The sequence below is a fragment of the Sparus aurata genome, chromosome 17, assembly GCF_900880675.1.
Source record: "Sparus aurata chromosome 17, fSpaAur1.1, whole genome shotgun sequence".
Taxonomy (NCBI): Eukaryota; Metazoa; Chordata; class Actinopteri; order Spariformes; family Sparidae; genus Sparus; species Sparus aurata.
The window spans coordinates 19,965,388-19,988,013 of record NC_044203.1 but is presented as its reverse complement, the minus strand read 5'-3'; the positions used below and the strand labels follow the sequence as shown (position 1 = coordinate 19,988,013).

The following is a 22,626-nucleotide window of genomic DNA, read 5'->3' as shown; positions in this document are numbered from 1 at the left end:
TAATTTACCCAGTATTCACAACTAATTAGACCTTTAGTCATTGTTATCTTTGTGAAACCATCTATAGAAATCATTACAGTAAACCAAATCGGCCTTCAGCTTACATGCTATCATAATGTTATAAGATGAAGATGGGCTGCCTCCGCAATTTCACAGTCACTACTTTTGCAGCCATCCACATTAACATGGGCAATTTGGAGATGTACCTGCAGTTTGTGAGGAGGAGGGTGAAGAATATATTCTGGGAACTGCAGAAAGGAAAACATTTTTTTGTATCGTGTTGACTGAGGTTCTCAGTCAGCCAGGTCATGGTAATTCTAAGTGCTGTATCATAGGCAAAGAGACTTGTTTCACTTTCTCAAAGACGTTTCACCTCTCATCCCTAAGGCTTCTTCAGTTCTAAGTAACTGGAGGGGAGTTGCAGGATCTGGCAGTAATTAAGTCCTTGATTAAGTTAATAATACTTAAATATAATCTTCAGACTAGAGAAAAAAAGCCTGCAACTCCCCTAGAGTTAGTTAGAACTGAAGAAGCCTCTTGGATGAGAGGTGAAACATCTTCAAGACACTGAAACAAGTCCAGTTGCCTACGATACAGAACATTATTCTGTGTTGTGTCGTTTTTTAACACGGTGTTCATGCAGCTTAACACTTTGGAAAAGAAAAGATGTGTTAGAAATGAAGACAACAACAAAAAAAACCTGACTGTACCATTATTTTAAATTGCCATATTACTTGTTTCACTGAGGTGATGTAATGTTGAATGCCGTAATGTTCACACTTCAGTCCCTGCAGGCACATTCATCTCTGCTTAAATGTGTGGATTGCAGGAAACAATGTTTTACAGTATGTTTCCATTTATTTAAACATCTGCTTTCCATCTTTAAATTGATTTAAAATCTTTCTGAAGGTGTTTAATATTTTGTTTACAAATTGAAAACCTGCACAGTGCCTTTTTATTTAATTTAGCCTCCTTCACCTTTTGCACCTGCTGCTACAAAGCATCCTCAGTGGTGCTAATCATTCCAAGGTGATCTTACTCAAAAGCATTGCACAAAGGCATAATAATAAAAGGTTTAGTATAATATAGATCAAATCTGCTTTAGTGTGGGTCACTGACCCAAACTGTATCGGCTCTTTCCAACCTTAATAGTCTGCTCCTCTGGGAGCATAATGTTTGGATTGGTTGGGAAATATATTGGCAATAAAGAGACAAAAGGATGTCATAAACGTTGATTAAAGCTCTGGTTAAAAGACAGAGGCGGAGAGGCTCTGAGTTATGAGGGCTTTTCAGACTGCGTTATTGTTTCACTGACAGAGCTCTTAGTGCGTCTAGTGGAGTGGTCGCAGGCGAGCGGTAAACATTTCTCAATGTGCGAGGAGTCATTAATCCCTGGAGCCTAGGATGGCTTCACTATCTGTGTCTGTGGCCCAAGAAATCACAGCCAGTTGGCACCAGCAGGTCACACAGAGCTCCAACATAAATGCTTTGTACTTCTAAAGCTGTTTAAATCTTCTCTAGTGTACTGTAGCTAAGACACCGCATTTTCAGACAAGGCAGGTTGGAACGACGATGTGTTGTTCAGTTCATCTGCAAGTGAAGCTGTTGATGATGCATGTAAGAAAACAGTAGACATAGGTTTGATTTGACTCTTAGAAGAGTAGCAAAAAGCAATGAAAACAAACTGTTCAGGCCGAGACAGTGAAGTCTGACAGTAATGTGCAGCTTTGATGCCTTCAAATATAAAATCTGTCACCAAGGCTGGATTACCAACTGGGCCAACTACAGGGCCCCAGAAGTTAAAGGGCCCAAAAGCTCCTATTCTCAACACATCCTCACAGGTGAATGACTGAAAATGTTGATTGTCAGTGTTTGCTAAAACAACAGATATCACTGTTCACAGTTAAGAGCACTCACTGTTGACTTCTGGTTTCACACTAGTCATAAAAATAAATCTCTGTACGAGTTTAACTTGATCGTCCATCACCAGCCTCCTCCCTATATGGACTTTTCTCTCTTGATACCTCTCCTCACTTCCTCCTTTCAAGCTACAGTAAGTAGTATGACTGCTACTATGTTTTTTTTTTTTTTTTTTTCTAATTTAGTCGTTGTATAGAGCCTTAGACAAAATTCCAGCCTGGTGGACAATAAAGATTTATTCAGTTCTATTCTATTCTTTTCACCTCCAAAGAACAAACTTAAACATGGGTCATAATGAGCTGCTATCATTTTCGACCTATATGGTGTTTTTTCTGATGAGGACAGGCCTGCTGTTCTTATTGAAATGATTAACAGTATGATAGTCAATGACGACCCCAGAAATCTTTTGTAAGTGTAGCTACTTAAAATCTAAGTGGAAAACCAAAAACCATCCACTGGCCTGTTACGCCATGACAGTCGTCAAAAGTGGCTGACTGGCTATGCATTTGATATTTTTCTATTACGAAAAATATACATTATTCATTTAAATGAATAGAACCTTATGTATTATATCCCTTGGCAGCACCACTGATGACCGGTGGCTCCTGTTACTGTATATGTTCTTGTCTTAAATCTCTTCATCTAAACACGGTCGGCTTTTAAGACCTTTGTCTTTTCAGTTTTGTGCTCACATGTCGCATATTTTTAAAATTAACTTGTCTTTGATCAAGTTATCACGCAGCAACTCTGAGGCCAGGTAGCACCGGGGGAATATGGGGGGGCCTTGGGGCCCCATTGCAGTCCATTACTGTCATTGCATTACAGACAGCCACCTGTGGACACACAGGTGGATAGCCGTCATAAAACTCCCTCACACCTTGGAGGAATCCCTCTGAAAAATAGGCCTACTGTTTCATTTTTTTTTTTTTTCAATTTTATTTGTGTCTCTGTATATAATTAATACCATAAGCCCTTTTCACATAGGACATTTTGATTAGTCACAGTGGTAAAAGCACTGGTGTAAAAATAAAATTAACAATGGCTGAATTCCATTTAGCTGCTACAGTTTCAGGATGGTATGCTGACTTGTTGTCACACTTTCAGGTACACTTGAGTTGAACAGATCTATTGAGTAGAGCAGATCGATTGTTCTTCTCAAGTGACGAAGTGGTGAGGAAAAAAGGCCCATTTTAAAAGTAAGGAAGTTCAGAGTGGCTTCTGTGTTTATTATAAGGGAACGAATTGCCTATTGTGATGTTTCGTGTGTGTTTATTGTCTTCCAAGTGATGAAATGTGTGATTGCATCTCACTTCGCACTCAGTTCACTGAGGTCACTCTGTTTTGTTATCAGTCATAAGATGCACCACGACGCGCTCATTAGCATGTCTGACTGATCCGAGCCGGAGCTCCAGCTTCGCACCACACCCACCCGGGGTCCAGTGGTCCATGCCTCTCTGGGCGTGCGTTCGCAAACCCCGCCCGTCCCGCTTCGCGCCGCCTCCGAGCGGACCGCAATGATTTAGAAGTTCAGGAATCCCACGTGACGTCACCAGGGGTGACGTTATGCTTCTCTAAATAGATCGTATTGTAATCTTTTCTCAGTCCAACGTGGTTTCTTCTGAGAGACTGCTTCACATTTTCTACACTTGTTTGGTGAGTTGAAAACCTTGATACCAGCATGCAGAGGACCGTGCACGCTCCTCTGCAGGTTCGTTGTGTTTGTTCAGAGCGACCCTCGTTACTTTTTCTCCTCCTTTTCTTCATGCAACAGCTTGTTTTGTTGTTCGCCTCAGCAGGTCCTGCGCCAGATGAGTTTTCTTCTTCTTCTGTTCTTCTTCTCTTCATTTTTCTCTAACCTACTCATTTAACGCGTGCAGCTCGGGGGTCTAACGGGTCGCGTTGGTGCTGTTGGAGCGGGCGCATTGTCATCTCACTTCGCTGTCTGTGCGTTGACTTGTTGTTGGAAGTTGAACGCGGAGTCAAGTGCTGCTGCTGCTGCTGCTGCTGCTCGGTCTGTCTGTCTGCCTGTCAGGTAGCAGCGGAGACAAGTCTGCAGGAATTCATCTCACACCCGACTGAAAACTACACAAAGGCTCACTGCAAAGGAGGATTTTTAAAATTATTATTATCAATTTGGCACGTCTTCCAGTTTTCCTATCAGTCCTACCCACCTCACGGCTTGGATCCCCTGCATCATTGTCATGCCTGTCCCATCTCGGGATACGCAGAGCCGGCGCTCGTCCCGGGCTCTCTGCGCGCTGCGGTTCACCAGCGACAGTCTGGAAAACGATAGCTCGGTGGTTTTTGGCTGTCATGCCGGTTTAAGTGAAGAAAAAAAAGTGAAAAAGAAAAAGAGAAGAATGATGCTCGTGTTTCCGTGAAATTTACGTTCCCCTTTCTCTTGAACAGCACTGTGACCAACATTACGTCATTCTGCAGGCCAGTCGATATTTGATTAAGCGCTGAGATGTTGAGGGTTACTTTCAGGAAGGTTGTGCTGACGAGGCGCGCTTTACGGCTCGGAGAAGAAGAAGGGGAAAAAAGGAGAAAGATGTTTTAATCATTTGATTACTCACCGCTGTCATTATGTTCAATGTGACGATCGTTTCTCATGCACGATGCTTTACATCAACGCAGTTTACTGTGTCCCTTTAACTGGCTGTGTTAATGATACCTGATAATAAGGGGGTTTAAGTTATATGAGGATTTAGTCATTCTGGTCATCAAGTAAAGACTGAAGTGGACTTTTCTGGAGAACAAGGCCCTGATGTACCTTAATGGATTAAAGTTCTGACAGCAGCAGTTTAAGGAAAAGTTTGTAAGATGAATTCTCTTTATTACGTGTTTACTTATTTGTTGCAAGAAGCCTTAGCAAAAATAAATAAATAAATACAAATAAATAGAAATAATTAACCAGGCTCATGATAAGTTCGTTTTTCAAACGTCTTAATTTAGTAATATGTAATCTAAGGGAATCGGTCTGGTCAAGGCACATCAAATATATGAAAAATAACATTGATACATATTTTTAAAAAAGAGTGTAAAGTCACAACTCCTGTTATTAAGTAACCTTGATACAGATCTAATTCTTCCCATAGTTTTTACAGCTTGATTTCAGTCCAACAGCTTTTTGCAGTAAAAAAACGTGACCTTTTATTTGTTGATGGTTGTCGCTTGTGCTCAAGGTGAAACATCCCTCTGGTGATGATTGTGCTAATGCATGAATGAGTCAAATAACCTAAATCCCAGCACCAATCACAGTTCAATCAACAGTTGTATGTATTTCATTATTTTGACTTGCTCATTTTTAATACAAATATATTCTAAGGTTTTTTCTGTCTTCCAGCAGTCATATACAAACTTTTTGTGAGTAAGAATCAGTGTAATGCTTGCGTCTTTTTGTGTTAGTTGTGGAAGAGAACAGTAATCGAAAGGTCTTGATGTTTTTACATCACAGCACTCTTTTTGGTCACACATTCACATGGAGAGCAGAAGTTTAGGGCAGAAACTGTCTAAGAGGGCCACGTTCCCTGCCTCGGGGATCGCCGTGATCCTGCCTTGAACTTGTGCTGTCAAAGGCCCGGGCTATGGGGAGCAGGAGATTTGAATAGCTGCGCATGTTTGTGCTTGCTTTAACCCCATATGCCTTTGCACCCCAACTCCTCTTTTCCTTCACCATATTGTTTAAATTCTAATACGTGCCCTACCTGGAGAATTCCTCCCCAGCTCGTCTTGAAATTGAACGCCGGACCCCCTAATCCTTCCCCTCGCACACATCAGGACATAGTTAATGTAAAGTGTAACCAAATTTCCTCTGCTAAACTAAAACATTGATATCAAATGAGAGCCAAGGGCCCCCTCCAAGGTAAGGGGCCTTTGAGTACTGATGATTTGAAGTGTGAAAGCTGTTGGATAATTCACAGAGGCATTTTCTCAGAATTTAATGGTTAAAAGTTTTATGCGTCATATGGTTTGAATTTCCTGGTAAATGAGTTGAAATGATCAAGTCTCTTTTGCGAAACAGGAAGGTAACAGTAACATTTTTTGCATCTGTTCATTACTCTCTTGTTTTTCACCAGAGGTTTCTGTTTGTTTATTTTAAAGTTTTAGTTTTAAATTAAGTGAGCCGTAGTCGTGCAGATGTTCAGGAAGAAAAGCCAGAACGTAACATTAATTGTACAAACAGCAAGTAGTTCAGTCTAACTCTATTTGAGATTGAAAAAAAAATAATTGGCTTGAAATGTTGATTCATGACATGAATACTCAGCGACTGGTTGGCTTTTTGAAGCCCTAGTTCAACAGTTGCCGTCATCCCGGGTCTGTAGTTTTGGTTCTGGTTTAGGATCAGCAGTGTTTGTCGTGTTTGTTGTGTCAAAGGAAACCAGGTGAGTGTTCAGGGGCCCTGTAGAAGAGCTGGAGTGAACTGGTGACAGAAAGAGAGACCAGGGCTCATTGCTCCCTGACAGAGAGACCCTGTCCAGAACCCTGTTCTGCACGCTCGCTCATGAAGTACAGCTTGTTAGGAAAACAGCACTGCTTAGCATAACACAACATTTGAGTGTTTTGACTATGCTTGAGGAAATAGTCTGTACCCATGAAAGCGACACACATGTACATAGTGTATGAAGGGTATTCATGCCCGACATCAGACGTGCGGTATTGACTTGGATTACTTGGATACGATTTGGTTTTGGTGAGTTGTTGATGGTGGCAGGTGATTAATGAGAACTGTTGGGTGCAGTTTCATTGCTGTAAATACTGCAGATGATCCAGTCATTATCAAGAGTGCATGCAACCAGTGATTATTTTTACTATCCATTATTTTGCTGATTCTTTTCAGAATTAATCGATGAATCTTTTTGTCTCTAAAATGTCGAAGGGAAATGTAAAAATGCTCCCTACAATTTCTCAGAGCCTAAAGTGACATCTTCAAATTACTTATTTTGTCCAACCAGCAGTATGAAACTCAAAGGCTCTTCATTATTTATAGTAAATGAAAAAAAGGCAGCAAACCCTTGTAGCTTGAACCATGTTTGATATTTATGCTTGAAAAATGACTGAAACGATCACTCGTAATAGTTGGCGAATAATTTTCTTTTGATCGACAACTCGATTAATCAACTAATTGTTACAGATTACTCTTCACTGTTGATTAAATAATTATTCTCTGAACAGACATCTTTGAACTATTTGTTTTGAAGGGATTAGAGTAGAACTACATGACAGAGAAAGAAGAAAACAAAAGCAAAATTACTGCAGATTTGTTCACTGTAGACTCTTAAAGATTTCTTAATTAAGCTTTTACTTTTTGTGCACCTACTAAGTTCCCTCATTCATCCTGGCACCATTCGAATAGTTTGTAAAGACTCAGTTCACTTATTGGATTAAAAACTGAGAGTTAATAATGTGAGGCATACTGATCGTTCAAACCCTACCGGAGCACTCCTGCATGTTTGCATATGTCATACCAAAAGATCTGAGTGTTCAGGGTTAAGAATCTTCCTACTATTGATCCGGGAACCGACTCAAAGCTGAAGGTGGTCCCTCAGTGCTGTGCTGCTCTGAGGAGGGGATTGATAAAGACAAGTTTAACACTTGCTATAGCCACTTAACATCTGTTGAAAACAGCTGTCAGAAAATGCTGAGCATATGCAGCACTGGCATGTGGCATAAAGTTGCATCAGTGATGTGTTCAACTGTGTCAATAAAATGCAGAATACACTTTGTAAATGTGTTAAAATGATAATTTAAAATAGGATATTACTTTTTAAAGAATAAGTGTGATAAGAATCGGTAGGTACGTGACAGCTTTGACACACGATGCAGTCTGCAGTCAAAATTTATCAGGCAAATTTATCAGGCTATACTAGAATCATATTCTTGTTGACTTCAATATATAACATTAATATAAGTTAATATACATTTCTACCTTTTTTTGCTCACAGTTAAAGGCAAACTAATGCTATATTTACTCTGTACAGGAACAGTTGTGTAAGCTGTTGTAAAACTTTATGGTTTGAATATTTAAATATTTGAGAGGCTTAAAAAGCAGTGATTGATTAAAGTGCACATCAAAACCTTTACATGACATGTCATTGCTCTTGGCTTGATCTTGAGATGCTCTTTAAATGCACCTGTTATTGTTTTTTCTCTGACATCCTGAGATAAATATAGTCGGGCTGTTTTCAATATTGTTAAGCTCAATGCATCCTCCTTGTTGTTGTGCATGATTTAGTCGCTGTAAGTAAACAGACGGACAGGGGTAATATTTACAAAATTTGTAGGCCCTTAATTTTTATGAGTGTCTGGTTTCAGTTTATACTTTTTCCAGCAGAGCACCGGTAGGAACTCCTCTTTTCTGGGAAAGTTTGTCTTCTCTTTAACTGTAAATTATTAAAGCATCTAAAACATTAACTGAGGCCGTTGCTCATTTGATGTGATGCAAGGCTATAGCTGTAGTCTAATGAGCAATTACTTATAAAAACACACATGTGGCACTCGTTGAGCATAAACAAATATATTGTCTACTATTTGTGAGCTTTAAAACTAACTTGCGTTATTAAATAAACTGCACCTTGTGTCAGTCCCTCAAGCATTGCAGCTCTTGTACCACCACTTCCCTTTCATGTTCTCACTATGAGACATGTGCCAACTGAATAAGTCAGTACAATGTTACTGAAACTCAAAAATAGAATGTCAACACTCAAAAAGGGGATATGATTAGTTTTAAGTGCATGCAATTTAAAGTTCAATTTGTCTCACTGTGTAGGTGAATAAGCGGGAATGGATTTTTCACATTACCACTAGGCAGTGTGTGTAGTTGACAGACTTAATGTGCTAAACCAGATTCTGTCACTTTGAGGTGAGACTAAACACTTGAAGACTCCTTGTTGAGGCTGTGGTTTCAACGTGGTGGTGGTGTTTGACTGGAAAAAAAAATGTGGTCAATCATGTCATTGTTCCAATGCATATTCAACCTGAAACCCGTCACAGTACATGTGTGAAATACACATAATGCAATATGATGTCATGCATCGCAGTTAAAGGTAACAGTGTTCCCAGTCCTTCAAAACTCAGATCTTAGCTTTGATGTTGTTTAAGTGGATGGATTGTCTGCTGATTGTTTTCAATGCTTAATCGCTGAATCATCTAGTGTATCAAATGTCAAAAAATGCTCATCAGAATTTCCCAGAAATCCTAAGTGATGTCCTCAAATTGCTTTGTCTGTCCAACCAACAGTCTGAAACCTAAAGACTCTTCATATACAGCAGCAAATCTTTGCTTGAAATCGATTAATAGACTAATCGTTGCAGCTCTAGATGGCAGAGAAGTGTTGCGTGAGAAAACTGTATATTTAGTATTAGAAAATAACCACGCAGCTCTTTCAGGTGCATTGGCAATTTTATGTCATGTCTTTACACAATGAGTGTATTTTACCTCCTGGATGTTGGCGGGGGAACTCACTCAGTCATTCACCTCCTCTTCCTGCTTTCTTCTTATGTGGTTTTTAACAGTTTTATGAGAAGGTGGCCAGAGTGATGAACTCAGACCAGGAAAGGCCGTTCGTCTGCAATGCTCCTGGCTGTTCTCAGGTGAGTGTGTTGAGACAAAACAAAACGACGCTGTGCGTGTGTGTGTACGTCTGCTTGTAACATGAAGAGGTTTACATTGAGGAGGCTTAAGGAGTGGGTTACTACCACACACATAAGGGAGAAACAGAATAGAGTGGAACTGAGTGAAACACAAACTGTAAGTAAGGCTGTGGGTATAAAAGTACCTATAGAAAAAAGAGCTCTTTGAAGTCAACACCACTGCTGATTGTCTTATAGGATGAACTCTTGAAATGGAGAGTAACAGTGGATGTTATTTTGGTCTAAAGCTTCTGTGTGCAGGTTTATTTGTCTTTATAAATGATTAACAGAACACTTATTTGTCTTTGTACAGACTTAAGTTGGCAAAAGAATCAATACTATGATCCTTTTTCAAAACCACATATTGTGTTCAATGCCATATCTGCATGCCATAGAATCAAAAGTACTGAAGCATTTAAAAAACAGATCTAAAATCTGATTTTCAACCCATGGCTGCAGATATTAACATGAATACAAATATGTTGGTATATGTTCAGTGACTTTTTCTGCAACAGGACTCTGATCCTATTTTGAGTTCTTTCTTTTGGGCAAAAGAAGTATTAAGTATCATTTCGTTGTACAAATATTGAATAGAAGTTTGAAATTCTGGTATTGTGACAGTCTTACAACATTACATGTTAAAATCTCCACAGCGATTCCCCACGGAGGACCACCTGATGATACATCGACACAAACATGAGATGACCCTTAAGTTCTCCTCTATAAAGAACGACAACATGTTATCAGGTGAGTTACGGCTACATCAGTACAGACTCACACACACTACCTCAGCAGGGTTGATTTTGTAGTTCATTTGCAGGTGTGTGCCGTGGTGACTCATGCCCAGACACACGTGTCTATCATCAGAAAACTTTATGGCGCCCTTTATACCAGTTGTTTACAGTAATGTCAATCATATGACACATTGCAGCTCAGCTCTGTTCAGTGCACACCACTTACGCATGCCACAGAGACACTGACGTATATGGCTGGAAAAATCCGCATATTAGGCAAAATTTCTCTTCTGTCGTGTGATGACCAAGATTTGGTATCATTATCCAGCACAAGATTGTATGATGAGATCACACTTGTAGTCCTTCTCTGCCACACACAAAAACAAAGGTTATATTGATTAATGAATGAATAATCAAGTCATCAAAATAGAACTTTTTCAAAACTGGTCTGTAGTCTGGTGGTACTGCAGCAGATACTTCTGTATCTTTTGCCAGACAGCAGCAGGGTGAACGGGCTGTGGAGGTGACGTAAGTCTCAATCTTACAATTGAGGGAATAGGAGAAGGTTTTATTAATAGTGGGGTGAACAAGACATGTTGATCAACACATTAATCTTCCGTTCATAGAAACACAAAATCATAGTTATACAGTATACTGCATAAGCAAGTGACAAGCCAAGGCTAATCCATAAGTATAGATCTTCATTCCTAGAAACTGCTAGACCACACGCAACAACAGTGTGAGCTGCTCCAGCCACACCGTTGTGATTGTGTCTTCTGTATTATTTACGCTCAGTGGACAGCAGGATCGGATTTTCTAGGCCGGGTGTTCTTATCGCATGTCGACTGAGTTACAGCTGTGAGTGACCATTTCTCTTATTGAGACCTTGAACTCTGGATAAAGTGGTCAGTACGTATACTGTAAGTTACAGCTCAGCAACACGTGGTAGCACGCCTTAAGCTGTCACCAATATGTTCTATAACTTTTAGTGCTATAATTGCTAAAGTTGACCCCAATCTTTCTTCAACTAAAACTTGACATTCCTCTCTTTTTTCTTATTAATAGAACTTGTTACATTTTCAGCCCAAAAGGAAATGTGTATTTGTATTTTGGGCACAAAGATCATGATGAAATCTAGAGTCAATCCCCAGTCTCGCAGAATGGATAAACAGACCACAAGTATGCTTTTAGCCTTTGAAACAAGCCTGATCCTAAAATCACCTTCAACTGTCTGAAACCTGATCTCCATGCACCCCCCACAACGTCAAGTTGAATGCCGAGGCTTGACTGGGCTCAACAAATGAGACCCCCACTCCGCTGGTGGGATCTGTGCTTTATCAGCTGAAATGGGGCTGTCAAGCATAGTATCTCTCTTTCACTAACAGAACAGATTTTATGTTTTCTTTAAACAGTGCAAAGACATAATACCAATGCACATTCTTAGGACTTCAGTCTTTCCTGTAGACGTCTGTTGGCTTGTGTTTGTTAGTGTGACTGTAGTCCTCATGAATTAGTTGGCACCAGAAATACTAGTCGGTAAAACTTTTGATTATTTTGTTGTATTATGTTATTAATGCACACATTTAAAATACATGATAACATCTGTTACGCATGTTGACAACACCGGTTAACTGTTGTGTTTGACATGTATTTACGTATTTGCTATGTGATTGCGTTCACCCAATGAAAATACCAGGCATGCTTCCTAAAGATTTTTTTGTTAAGTTTAATATTCTTTTTAATAAAGGTTGTTAGTAAACTTTTATCTAGTGATTTCTTGCCGTGTTTTGCAAGGCAATCTTAATAACGCATGCCCCACAATTTAGCTGCATTTAACACTGAAGATTGTGATTATTGGTATTGAATGGCTTTCATAATTTATGCAACCTTTTTCTGGACAGTGTTTGACCTTATAGATACAATTGTGTTCAATTTTGACTGTCTACCTAGTGTTTTCCTACCATTAGACTAGTCGACTGTCAGGGAAACTAGTTCAACAGTTCATCATGCTGAATCAGTGGGGCTTGAAAGAAGAAAGCAAACCAATCATAAATTCACAAACCATTTTTTTTAATTAAAGGTTGAACAGTAAAAAGAATACACAATGAAAACAAACTGTCAGATCTGGTGACATCAAATATCTCTACTTTGTCCACTTAGACTGTACTTCTTGCTAACATGGTGTGCATGATGTCCTGATATTTCATAATATGTGTCCTGTTTTCTTGTTTGGTGCAGGTCTATTATTGTATGTATGGTATGTTTCATTAATGATCGGACTGCAGATGAAAATTAGTTTTACGCTAACTCTTGTATAATGAATCAAATTGTTACATTTATGTATTAATATTGTTAATTTGCACATATATGAAACATATAATAGAGGATAATAGAACTGATATCAATAAATAACATCCCAAACATGATGAGTAACAGAATATTGGTCCTTGTTTTCCTTGCTGACCTATGCTACTGTGCGTTCAGTCTGACAAATAAAAACTATTAACAACAGTTGATTTCAAATCTAAAACTTGAAAAACCTCTTCTTGACTTTCAGACCAGACGCCCACACCAACACGCTTCTTGAAGAACTGTGAGGAGGTGGGATTGTTCAGTGAACTGGACTGCTCCATTGAGCAGGAGTTTTGCAAGGCCCAAGAAGAAGACAGTAAACAGGTACTGCTGAGTGGAGAACAAAGAAAGCCTGAGGCTAAAAATCAACAGCCACAATCAACCCAAAGCCACAGCCACCCACAGGGGTTAGGTCAGATGGTTATAAACTGTTATCAGGTGATATCATCAGTCATGTCTCTAATAGCAGCCCACACACTGTGAGCTGGCACACTTTTAATAGATTCGGAGCATCCACACCTCATGTAACCACACTTTGCTCACTTTTTAAGGAGCTGATAACCAAAGGTATGTAAACGGTTCCGATGTTTCTGCCATGTTTGCTCCTTTTCCACTCAAGTTTAGTCATGAGTTGGACATCCTTCCCTCATAGTGCCTGAACACCACGTTTCCCCGTTCCTCATCAGTATTGTTGACAGTGACAGACAGGGCTAGCAGGTGAAGTTTTGTCACCCACCACAGGTGAAGAGAAAACAGATCAGGTTCTCCACCTGAAACTTCAAACAGCTCTCAAGCCACCTCTCAGGGCGGGAGTCCTGTTTCTTCCCAGAAGTAAAGACAGACCCCTGAGACAACTTTTCTGGCAGCAGTGAAAGACCTGGAAAGATGTCTCATGTGAACAGCGTCGCAGGGCTTTGACATTTGACAAAAGACCTGATCATTTATGCATTATAAATCTGCCCCTGAGGCCCATGAAGGTTTCACCTGAAACACCTGTACTAGTCAAATCACCTCAAGACAGACTGCTTATCTAATGTCTGGAGAGATGTGCAGAGCACACTGTCGCTAAGCTGTCGTCTGGGTGGTTTGGCTCTGGAGCTCGTCTATGCTCAGGTCAGCCTCATCTAGCCTCCCCAGCCTGTGTGGTTTATGATGGGAGGCTCTGCTAAGTCAGCAGGAGGCGAGTCGGTGCAAGATGCTCTGGGAGTGAAAATTATGTGTATTTCAGGGTCAGTGCTTGTCAGGTAAACTTTTGTGTTCTACTTTATTCTTCTTGTTGTAGTTGATGTTTATGGCTTTTTCACAGATGACTCAATGCAAATTAATGCAGCTCACTGCTTGTTTTATGCCAAGATATGTGAGTTGAGACATATTGTTTCATTTCATACTGCAACTAATCATTATTTTCATTGTTGGTTATTTTAAAGAATAATGGTAGGGAAGGCCGTTCAGGAGAAAGATAGTTGATTATGAAGTCTCATTTGACCTGGGAATGAGACTCAACAATGAATGAATCCCTTTAAACAAGTAATTGTTTATGTCCAAACATTTTAAAACGCTCATCACAATTTCTCAAAGTGACATCTTCAAAATCGTTTCTTTTGTCTAACCAACAGTCCAACGCCCCAAAATTCTTCATTTACTGTCATTAAGACAAAGAAAAGCAGCAAATCCTCACATTTAAAAATCTGGACAAGCATATGTTTGATGTTTTTAAAAATTGAGTACAAATTAACTGATTATATTATTATTATTATTATTATTATTATTATACTATTATATTCCAAAATAGTTGGAAACCAGTTTTTTTGATCACTACAGCTAATCTTGCAGCTCTTCACTCTGATATACAAAGAAAAATGTTGTTTATCAGTACAATACAGAAGTTGTAGTTTTCTTTATTTGCTGATTGTGGCTGTAACTTCAACTGATTGTTTGATGCCATATGCGTGAGTTGATTTTGGAGGTAAGTTGTTTCTTATAGTACAGAGTTATTTTGAGATGTTATATGTAACAGAGGTACAACCAACAAACTTTCCTGCTGGGCAAATACCAATAAGAAAAACCTGTTCTTCATTTGACTGTCAGTGTTTCCCCAACTCAACCCAGAAAAAGTCTGTCCATGATAGTTAACATAGGTTCTCATTACCCATTCAGGCTGGGTGAATGGAGCCCAAGGACAAACAGTTGTAATTGCATGAGTTGTGCTGAAAATACAACTTGCCTGGAAGAACTCTTCACAGATTTTTAACCTCTGCTTGCTTTTTTCTCCTTGCTGCAGAGCATCTCACTGCATGGCCAGGGAGGCCAAGGCCAGCACCAGCATTCCCACTCACGGATGGGCAACCATGATACCAGCATAGTGATCCAGCAGGCCCTGCCCTCGCCTCAGTCCAGCTCCGTCATCACTCAGGCTCCATCCACCAACAGACAGATAGGGTGAGTGGACCAGAAAAAGAAGAGTTGTTGTTTGTGTTTTTATTTTTGCATCCATTTCAATTAGTTTCTTCTTTATGATTGAGTCGTAGAGGCACTGTTAAGAACTGCTGACAGAAAGAAAATGATCTGAGAGGTGTTGATACCGGAGTGTATCCTCTCACCTCGAGTGTGCCCCTGTTATAGCGACAGCCTCAGGCTCAGCCTGGTCCCTTTGTGTCTGTGCTGATTGTCATCCCTGCGTACTCTCTGAGGTAATGTCAGTGTTTTGTTACATTTGGAGCAGTTTGTGTGGGGGCCGGCGATTCATGTTTTGCTGTTCATTCAGTATTGTCCCACAGCAGAGCATGCTAAAGAGGGTCCCAGAGGCGATGAGGTCATTGTTGAAGCCTCAGCCGTGACTGCTTTTACAACGGTTTAGCATTTCATGCTTCAAAATAGTTCTCTTTCACTGTATGGGAATGTCAGCCATAACCTCAGAGCTGCATTTCTCTTCTACAGGTGTTTGTTGTCAGCGAATATAGACAATATTATTATCAATCTGTGTAGTGTGCTGCTCCGTTAGTTACCTGCAGATTTATTGGTCAAGAAGGTTGTACAATTTCATAAACATTATCATTACCACATACAAACATTTGTAAACACTTTCTTCTTCATGAAGACACTCCACTGACCTCATTCAGTCCCTTAACCCCAACGACCTTCGAACTTGTGCCAGGGCTTTGTTACTGTAAACCCGACCTGTGCTGCGCAAGTTAGACATTGAGATGGCTCAGTATTATGCCTGTGCTGTGTCGAGGTTGTCCTGTGTAGACTTACAGCTCGAGGAACTAGTGAATATTGGATGGGAGGCCCATCACTAAGCCTGACTGACACCCCGTCAGGCTCTTTGTTGAGGATGGGGTTGGAATTTCATCTCCTTGGAGGAGCAGCAATCACTGCCAGTAACAGAGACTCTGCTGGGCCTGCTTCACCTGAGTTTACCTGTCATTAAGAACTCCTCTGCACTGCACAGACCTATGACCACAAATCTCTTACTGATTTGTTGAGAGGCTGGCGGTTTTACTGCTTGCACACACACAACACATCACTTCATAATCAGAGCTTGTATGCCATGTGGTGGTGATTTTCAGCCACAGAATGACACATACGTCTCAGCTGCATGTATCTGTGGCACATTATTTGAGGCATTTCCCAAGCAGTCAAAAAACTGCCGACGTATCACCTGTTTACTAAGATGATGGGATTCTACCACAAGAATAGGATGAGTAGATTCACACGAGAGAAACTGATCTGGAAAAGTTCACATCAGCAGGAAAATGGGTTGAGGAAACCCCTACACTGAGAAGCTTCCACAGGAAGCCATTAGGGCCAACCAAAGGCTTCGTGCACAGGGTCTCTCCACAGGAACTTCCTACGGACAGAAGCTGCACTTCACAGGCAAGCTGTGCTCTGTCCAGATTGGGAGTCAGGGAGCCTACTGAAGGTCAGATCAGTGGTTCCCTATGACGCCTGTTGTCCTATTAACCCACCTGAACTGGAGTTTCCAACATGTTTTAGATTTTCCATCTTTGTGATGAAAAAAACAATCACTTAAAACTTTTATCCACCACAGTGGTGGAAGGCAAGATATTAATACCACACTATAAAAAAGAACTCTTTTACATGTAAAAGTCCTGCATTTAAAACCTCAGTATTAAAACATTATCAGCAATGAAAAATGAAAGTAGTCTTTTACTATTATATCTGATGTTTTTCGATTATTATGCAAGAATGATTATGATGAATTTTACTGCTAATTTTTATTATTTTGTATAGTGTTTGCTAGTTAAAAATCTATAGCAATGTGTCATATTCATGGTTTGTAGCAAAAAACGTATCACAAGCTCAGATAAACTGCCCTATTTTCAGCTTTCTTAAAATGCATTTTCCAGCTAATCCAGGTGGATTTGGATGAAGTTCATTTAGCTTTGGAAGTAGGAAATTTTCTCAACCCTTTAAGGAACACTTAATCTTTTGGTTTATTCAAAAATTCACGGTCAAGGTTACCTAATTTGGAGTTTCATGGTTTTCCCTTGACAGTAATGGTATGAAAAATTTTGCTATGAGAAAGTAACTTGTGACTAGAGCTGTCAAATGGAGTAGAAAGTACAATATCTAGCTTTAAAATGTTGTAGAATGTAAGGATAAAGAAATGAAGATGAGGTAAAATAATATGAATATGATTACCTCCAATTTTTTTTTTTATGTTAGAAGAGTACTTGATGTACTTTACTTAGTTACATTCCACCACTAATCCACAGTGGATACATTCTTTACTGTGCAAATGTTTATTCTTAGTTTGAATTATAATAAGCAGGGAGACAGTTAAGAAACAGTTATCCTCATCATGAATGGAGAGGTTTGTGTATGTGATCACCGCAGGCCCATAAAGCTTTTAATCATGGCACACTTTTATGGATCTCCGCGCTGAATGTATCTGTGAGTGAGAAGAAATCACCAAACAAAATCAGTTTAATCTCACGTCCATCTGCTTCCTTCGTTCTCGGCTCTGCTGAAGGCACAGCGTGAGCATCCAATGAATTAGGATAACAAGTCATTTTCATTGCTCCGCAATGTTTACTAAAGAGCTTTGAGGCTTGGAATCAATTAGGATTGGCTTTCCTCAAGTCCATTTACTTTAGGGTTGAGCTGGGCCTGCAGCTGTGAAACCTGAGGACCTCTCTCTCTTTTTCTCTCTCTCCTTCAGCTCCGAGTCCCTAAACAAGGTCTTTGGGGAGCTGAACTGACACAAACCAGTGTTAAAACCAGGCATAAGGAACAGCCAGCAGATCTTAATGTCACGGCTATCATTATCATACAAAGAGGAAGCCGCGTCCAACAGATTCAAATGCTTTCTGCTTTTCAATTATAAACATCTGGTGCTGAGTTATGTCAGAGTTAAATGCGTTGGACATTACCAGTCAACTGTGTGAGATACAACATTTTGTGGAAACCTCAACCTTTTGACTCGTAAGAGGAGATGTGCTGGTTTGGGTGTGGGCACGAGGCATTAAAAATGACATTCTTCTATTCTGGCTCAAAAGAGGAATTCAGTCCCGTTGTTTCCATTACATAGCACAATCAACCTGACTGCAGCTGGGTTAGTGAGCAGTGATTACAGTACAGATGTGGTCAAATATCAGATCATCAAATTTATGATGATGTGGTATTGAAGTACTTAAACTTTGGCTGTGTACAAAACATGTGATTTTATTAAATGGGGTCGGTTTTAATTTGATTCCATCTAACAAGAAAATATTTAGAATTTTTCTTGGCCTATGGTGCATTTTAAATCTTAAAAAGTCAAGTAAGGAAGTTTGTATTATATTATTCTTATGTAAATGTGCCACCAACACTTAATTTTACTTAAAAGTCGTCAACCAGACTCATTTGCACTTTGCATTGTCTTAATCTGTAAGATGTGTCTCGTTGGTGAAGTCCCACCCTGGTCACACTGTGTGCAACAATTCGGGTGTCACATCTCTGTGCAAAGCTCTGAAGGAAGTCAATTTGTGGTTTTGTTTCCCATGCTGCTTTAAATGCACAATTTTTCACACCTCGGAGCCACCAGCCACTTGAGCTCCTTGTTTTTGCCTTTAAGAGAAGTAGCACAAATAGTTGTTGGTCTGCATGCCTTCTGAAGCAACAGGGTTTCATGCAAACCCTGAGTGTAGGGTGAAACATTTGCTGTGAACTTGTTTTCTCAAGAAGATTTGGTGATACGCTGATTATAAAAGGGAAACTCTCGCCAAAAAGCAACCAAGGCTTTATTTGTGATTGAATATGAATCAAACCTTTGCATAAATGCATAATTACGACCAAAGAGGCACTTTTAAGATTTACTGTAGTTTCGTTTTTCGCTATTTTTAAAACACTAATAAGGCTCGACACAACATGAAACTTTGCTCGTAGCATCACCAGGGTCTCTACACATGAACACGAGCATTGAGAACATTGTTTGTGTACACAAAGTTTACTAAAAAGAAGGTTTTTGAACTACTCACCGTAGGAGCTGGATCTCTGGTGCATCGCCGTCATGGCAGACAAAAAGTGTCTATACCCGAGTGCGACCAAACAGGCAGGAGAGTAATGGTAAAGGGGATCGACACTTTTTGTCTGCCATGATGGCGGCGCGCCGGAGGTGCTACTGCTAACGTGAGTTGTCCAAAAACCTTCTTTTTAGTCAACTCTGCATACACAAACAATGTTCTCAATGCTTGTGTTCATGTGTAGAGACCATGGTGATACTATGTGCAAGGTTTCATTTTGTCTCAAGCCTTCTTAGTGTTTTAAAAATAGCGTTTTGATTTTGAATTTTGATGCTAGCGTAGAAGTGCCCCTGCACCCCATTGAAAATTAGCTTGCCCGAAAACGAAACTACAGTACATCTTAAAAGTGCCTCTTTCGTCGTAATTATGCATTTAAACAAAGGTTTGACTCATATTCAATCACAAATAAAGCCTCGGTTGATTTTTGGTGAGAGTTTCACTTTAAGGACAACTGTGGCAAAAGATCTTATCAAAATCAAACCTGGCTTTCTTGACGATTTGTACACATACAGTTGAATAAATCTTATCTCACTGATACTTTCCAGTCACAGAGCACATTTAAAACATGTTTTTACATAATATAGATTATAAAGAAGAGACTGGTTATTCTCACGTCATATAGGATCAAGGCTGTCAGGTAATGAAAATATGTGAAAACGAGGGCAACACCTGCACTTACCAAAGTCTAATAAAGCAAACATTTTGATCCAACTTGGATCTTCCTCAGGTCAAACTGTTTGAGAAATGGAAGAAACACTCACATATTATTACATCATGGACACCAGTTGGCTAATAGGATATGATGACAGGTGTGGTTAATCATACAAATTCTTCACAGTAATAAAACAATTTGATAATCAGTAAAACACAGAGTGGAATAGCAATTTGCAAGAGCTAATGTGAGCTTTAGATGCGCTTTAAGGCCATATGTTGCCTGTTTGTTTACATAAGAGCAAAATAGGCTTATAGGCTAGAGGATGGCTGAAAAACGTAAATAGCATAAAGTTAGATAAGAAAGACAGGACAAACTCTGGAAAATCATGTGCAGAAATGTGTCGCAAAAAAAATGCAAAAACGTATTTACACCTTGCCTCCTCGTCTCGGAGATCTATCATGCATAATATAGATTATGATCATCATATCAATCCAGCTGAATTATGTCATGTCATGCCTGAAAAACTTTGTGGTCACATGTGTAAAGCAACTAAAACACGTGCAAAACAATCTTTACACTGTCTGTTACAATATATTTTGATCCTGATGTGATATTCGTTAGTTCTGTCAGTTGTTTACATATCTCCTCTGGTATAGTACAGTTAATTAATGGTAACATAGTGGTTTTGATGACTTCTATTCCAGGATTCACTGCATATCACATTTTTTTAGATTGCATAACGCCTGTTCCCATGCACGTGATAAAACAACTGGGCTGATTTCAACACCCATTGTGCATGCGCCAGAACAGAGAAAGTCTCCACACCTCCACAGAGAGTTATGGCCTTCCCGTGGTCCAACTTTGACCTTGCGAACTTCACAATTTAAACAAAACTTCCTTTATTATTGTTTATGATTAGATTACATTCAGAGGAGAGAGGTGATAAGGAGGGAGGTCCACTCTGGGTTCAGGAGCACGGGACCTCTGCAAAACGCCTGCGGTGCCCTCATGCTCTGACTTGACAAATGCCCTAATGCACAGGCAAATATGGGCCGTGGATAAACTGTAGGCTTAATGCACATAGAGTCATAGCAGGTCGAGTGAGGGAGGAGAACAAATAAACAAAGGTACAGAAAAACAAAGGTGTACAGTGTAATCAATTACAAATGAAGGAAGGAGAGAAAAAGAAAGAGAGAGAATGCAGGATGTACATCTGACCTGAATTAAGATGAGCTCATTGTGTACTGCAGTGGGTTTAATAGTGCGTTTGTAGAGGAACGCCCAGACTCTGTTCCCTCTCATTCCAGCGGGGCTGTGTCATCCCTGCCCCGGGGCCACCACACATGCAGGCTCCTGCACAAGCAACTCACACACAGGGACATGCCTCACAGCTCTGGGGAGCGCTGGGATCACAACGCAGGGAAGTGTGGAAAAGGGGGGATCAGAGGTGGACAGAGGAGAGGAAGAAAGGGATCAGAGGTGGATGGAGGAGAGGAAGAGGGGGATAGGAGGTGGACGGAGTGGAGGAAATGAAGGATCAGGAGGGTGGGGGAGGGGGCGGGGGAGGCATCAGATGTTAGGACGTGGAGTTTATACCAGGATGGTGGAGGAGAGGATGAAAGATGTGTCTGCACAAGGAAAGGAAAAGATAGATCATGTTTGGATGGAAGAGTGGACAAAGTGGGATCAGAAGGATGAAGGTGTGGGAAAAATGCAGTGAGACTATGAAGGGAAAGTGAAGATGGAAATCTGACCAAGAGACAGAGGGATGAGACAGGAATCAGGTGGCTGGATAAAAGGAAGAGAAGTGCAAGAAGGGAGGGACAAACATGCTGATAAAGAGCGAAGTTAGTTTAGTCGATTAATTATGACTGAAAGTGAAAAGGGAAGCGTATCCATCAGGTGCTGCTGACAGATGCCAGTTAAGCCTAGAACAAGATTACACAGTTGTTACTGAAGAGTTTTTTTCAGATGCACTGATGAAAGGAATGCACTGACATGCTTTTTACTCTGGATCAAAACGAAAGACAACCCATCTCTGCCATCCTCAGCCAATGGTGTCTAATGAATCAAAACAGTATCATATTTGGTGAATAAATACCACAACACTCTGGCTAATTTACTCCAGAGTATCATCCACCACCATCTCTCGACTGTGTCTTGGCATGGCTCAACTCAGCTTGAGGCTCCCTGATGTGAGGACACCCCCATCCCAGATTCATCCCAGTGCAGCACCCTTCCAGCATCCATCCCTCCACTAGCCCGCTTATAAAAGTCAGCCTGTGTCGTAACCCATTAGGGCTGATTTATTTGATCAGATTCGTATTATTTCCTCAGTCCAAACCCCATGGCACTCTCCTCCCACCAGTGATTAAAGGCAGTAAATCAGGGGCAGGTCCTGTGTAGTGTTTACTCAGAGAGCCAGGCAGCTGCAAGCTGTTTGAGGCCCTTGTTTCTCCCTCTGTTTACCCCCGTTCCCATGGCGACTGCACCACCGTCTCCCGAGCGTCTGGAACTTGGCCCCGGGCTGTTTTGGTTACGTTCGAAAGTTTTTTAGCTGCTGTGTCTACCCAGAGCTCGCGGTGACTTCACCCAGCGAGGAGTGAGCAACAGCGATGTTGGACGGGCCGAGGAAGGAAAGAGAGGGAAAAGCGAGAGGAGGAGAGGAGGGAGGGACGAAATCTAGGGGTGGGCAGGCACAGGGTGGGGGGAGGGCGAAAAGCCAAGAGCATTACATCATTGCTGGAACGGAGTCAGAAAGGGAAGGATATGAGTCAGTGGACTGACTGCACCGCTTTCTCCCTCTC

General features: G+C 40.5%; 1 protein-coding gene across 3 annotated transcripts in view; it reads left to right on the top strand.

Annotated features, from left to right (window-relative positions):
* Nucleotides 1-22,626, top strand: part of creb5b (cAMP responsive element binding protein 5b) — a 54,172-nt gene that overhangs the window by 3,770 nt on the left and 27,776 nt on the right. The window contains exons 1-5 of one of the 3 annotated variants that reach the window (XM_030394686.1): nucleotides 3,412-3,628; nucleotides 9,435-9,512; nucleotides 10,205-10,298; nucleotides 12,843-12,961; nucleotides 14,919-15,076. In XM_030394686.1, coding sequence (XP_030250546.1) covers nucleotides 3,599-3,628; nucleotides 9,435-9,512; nucleotides 10,205-10,298; nucleotides 12,843-12,961; nucleotides 14,919-15,076 — 479 coding nt within the window. In that variant the 5' untranslated portion in view covers nucleotides 3,412-3,598. Of the gene's footprint in view, nucleotides 1-3,411; nucleotides 3,629-9,434; nucleotides 9,513-10,204; nucleotides 10,299-12,842; nucleotides 12,962-14,918; nucleotides 15,077-22,626 lie in introns of those variants that run through there. The other 2 variants (XM_030394687.1, XM_030394685.1) reach the window with 2 other exon arrangements.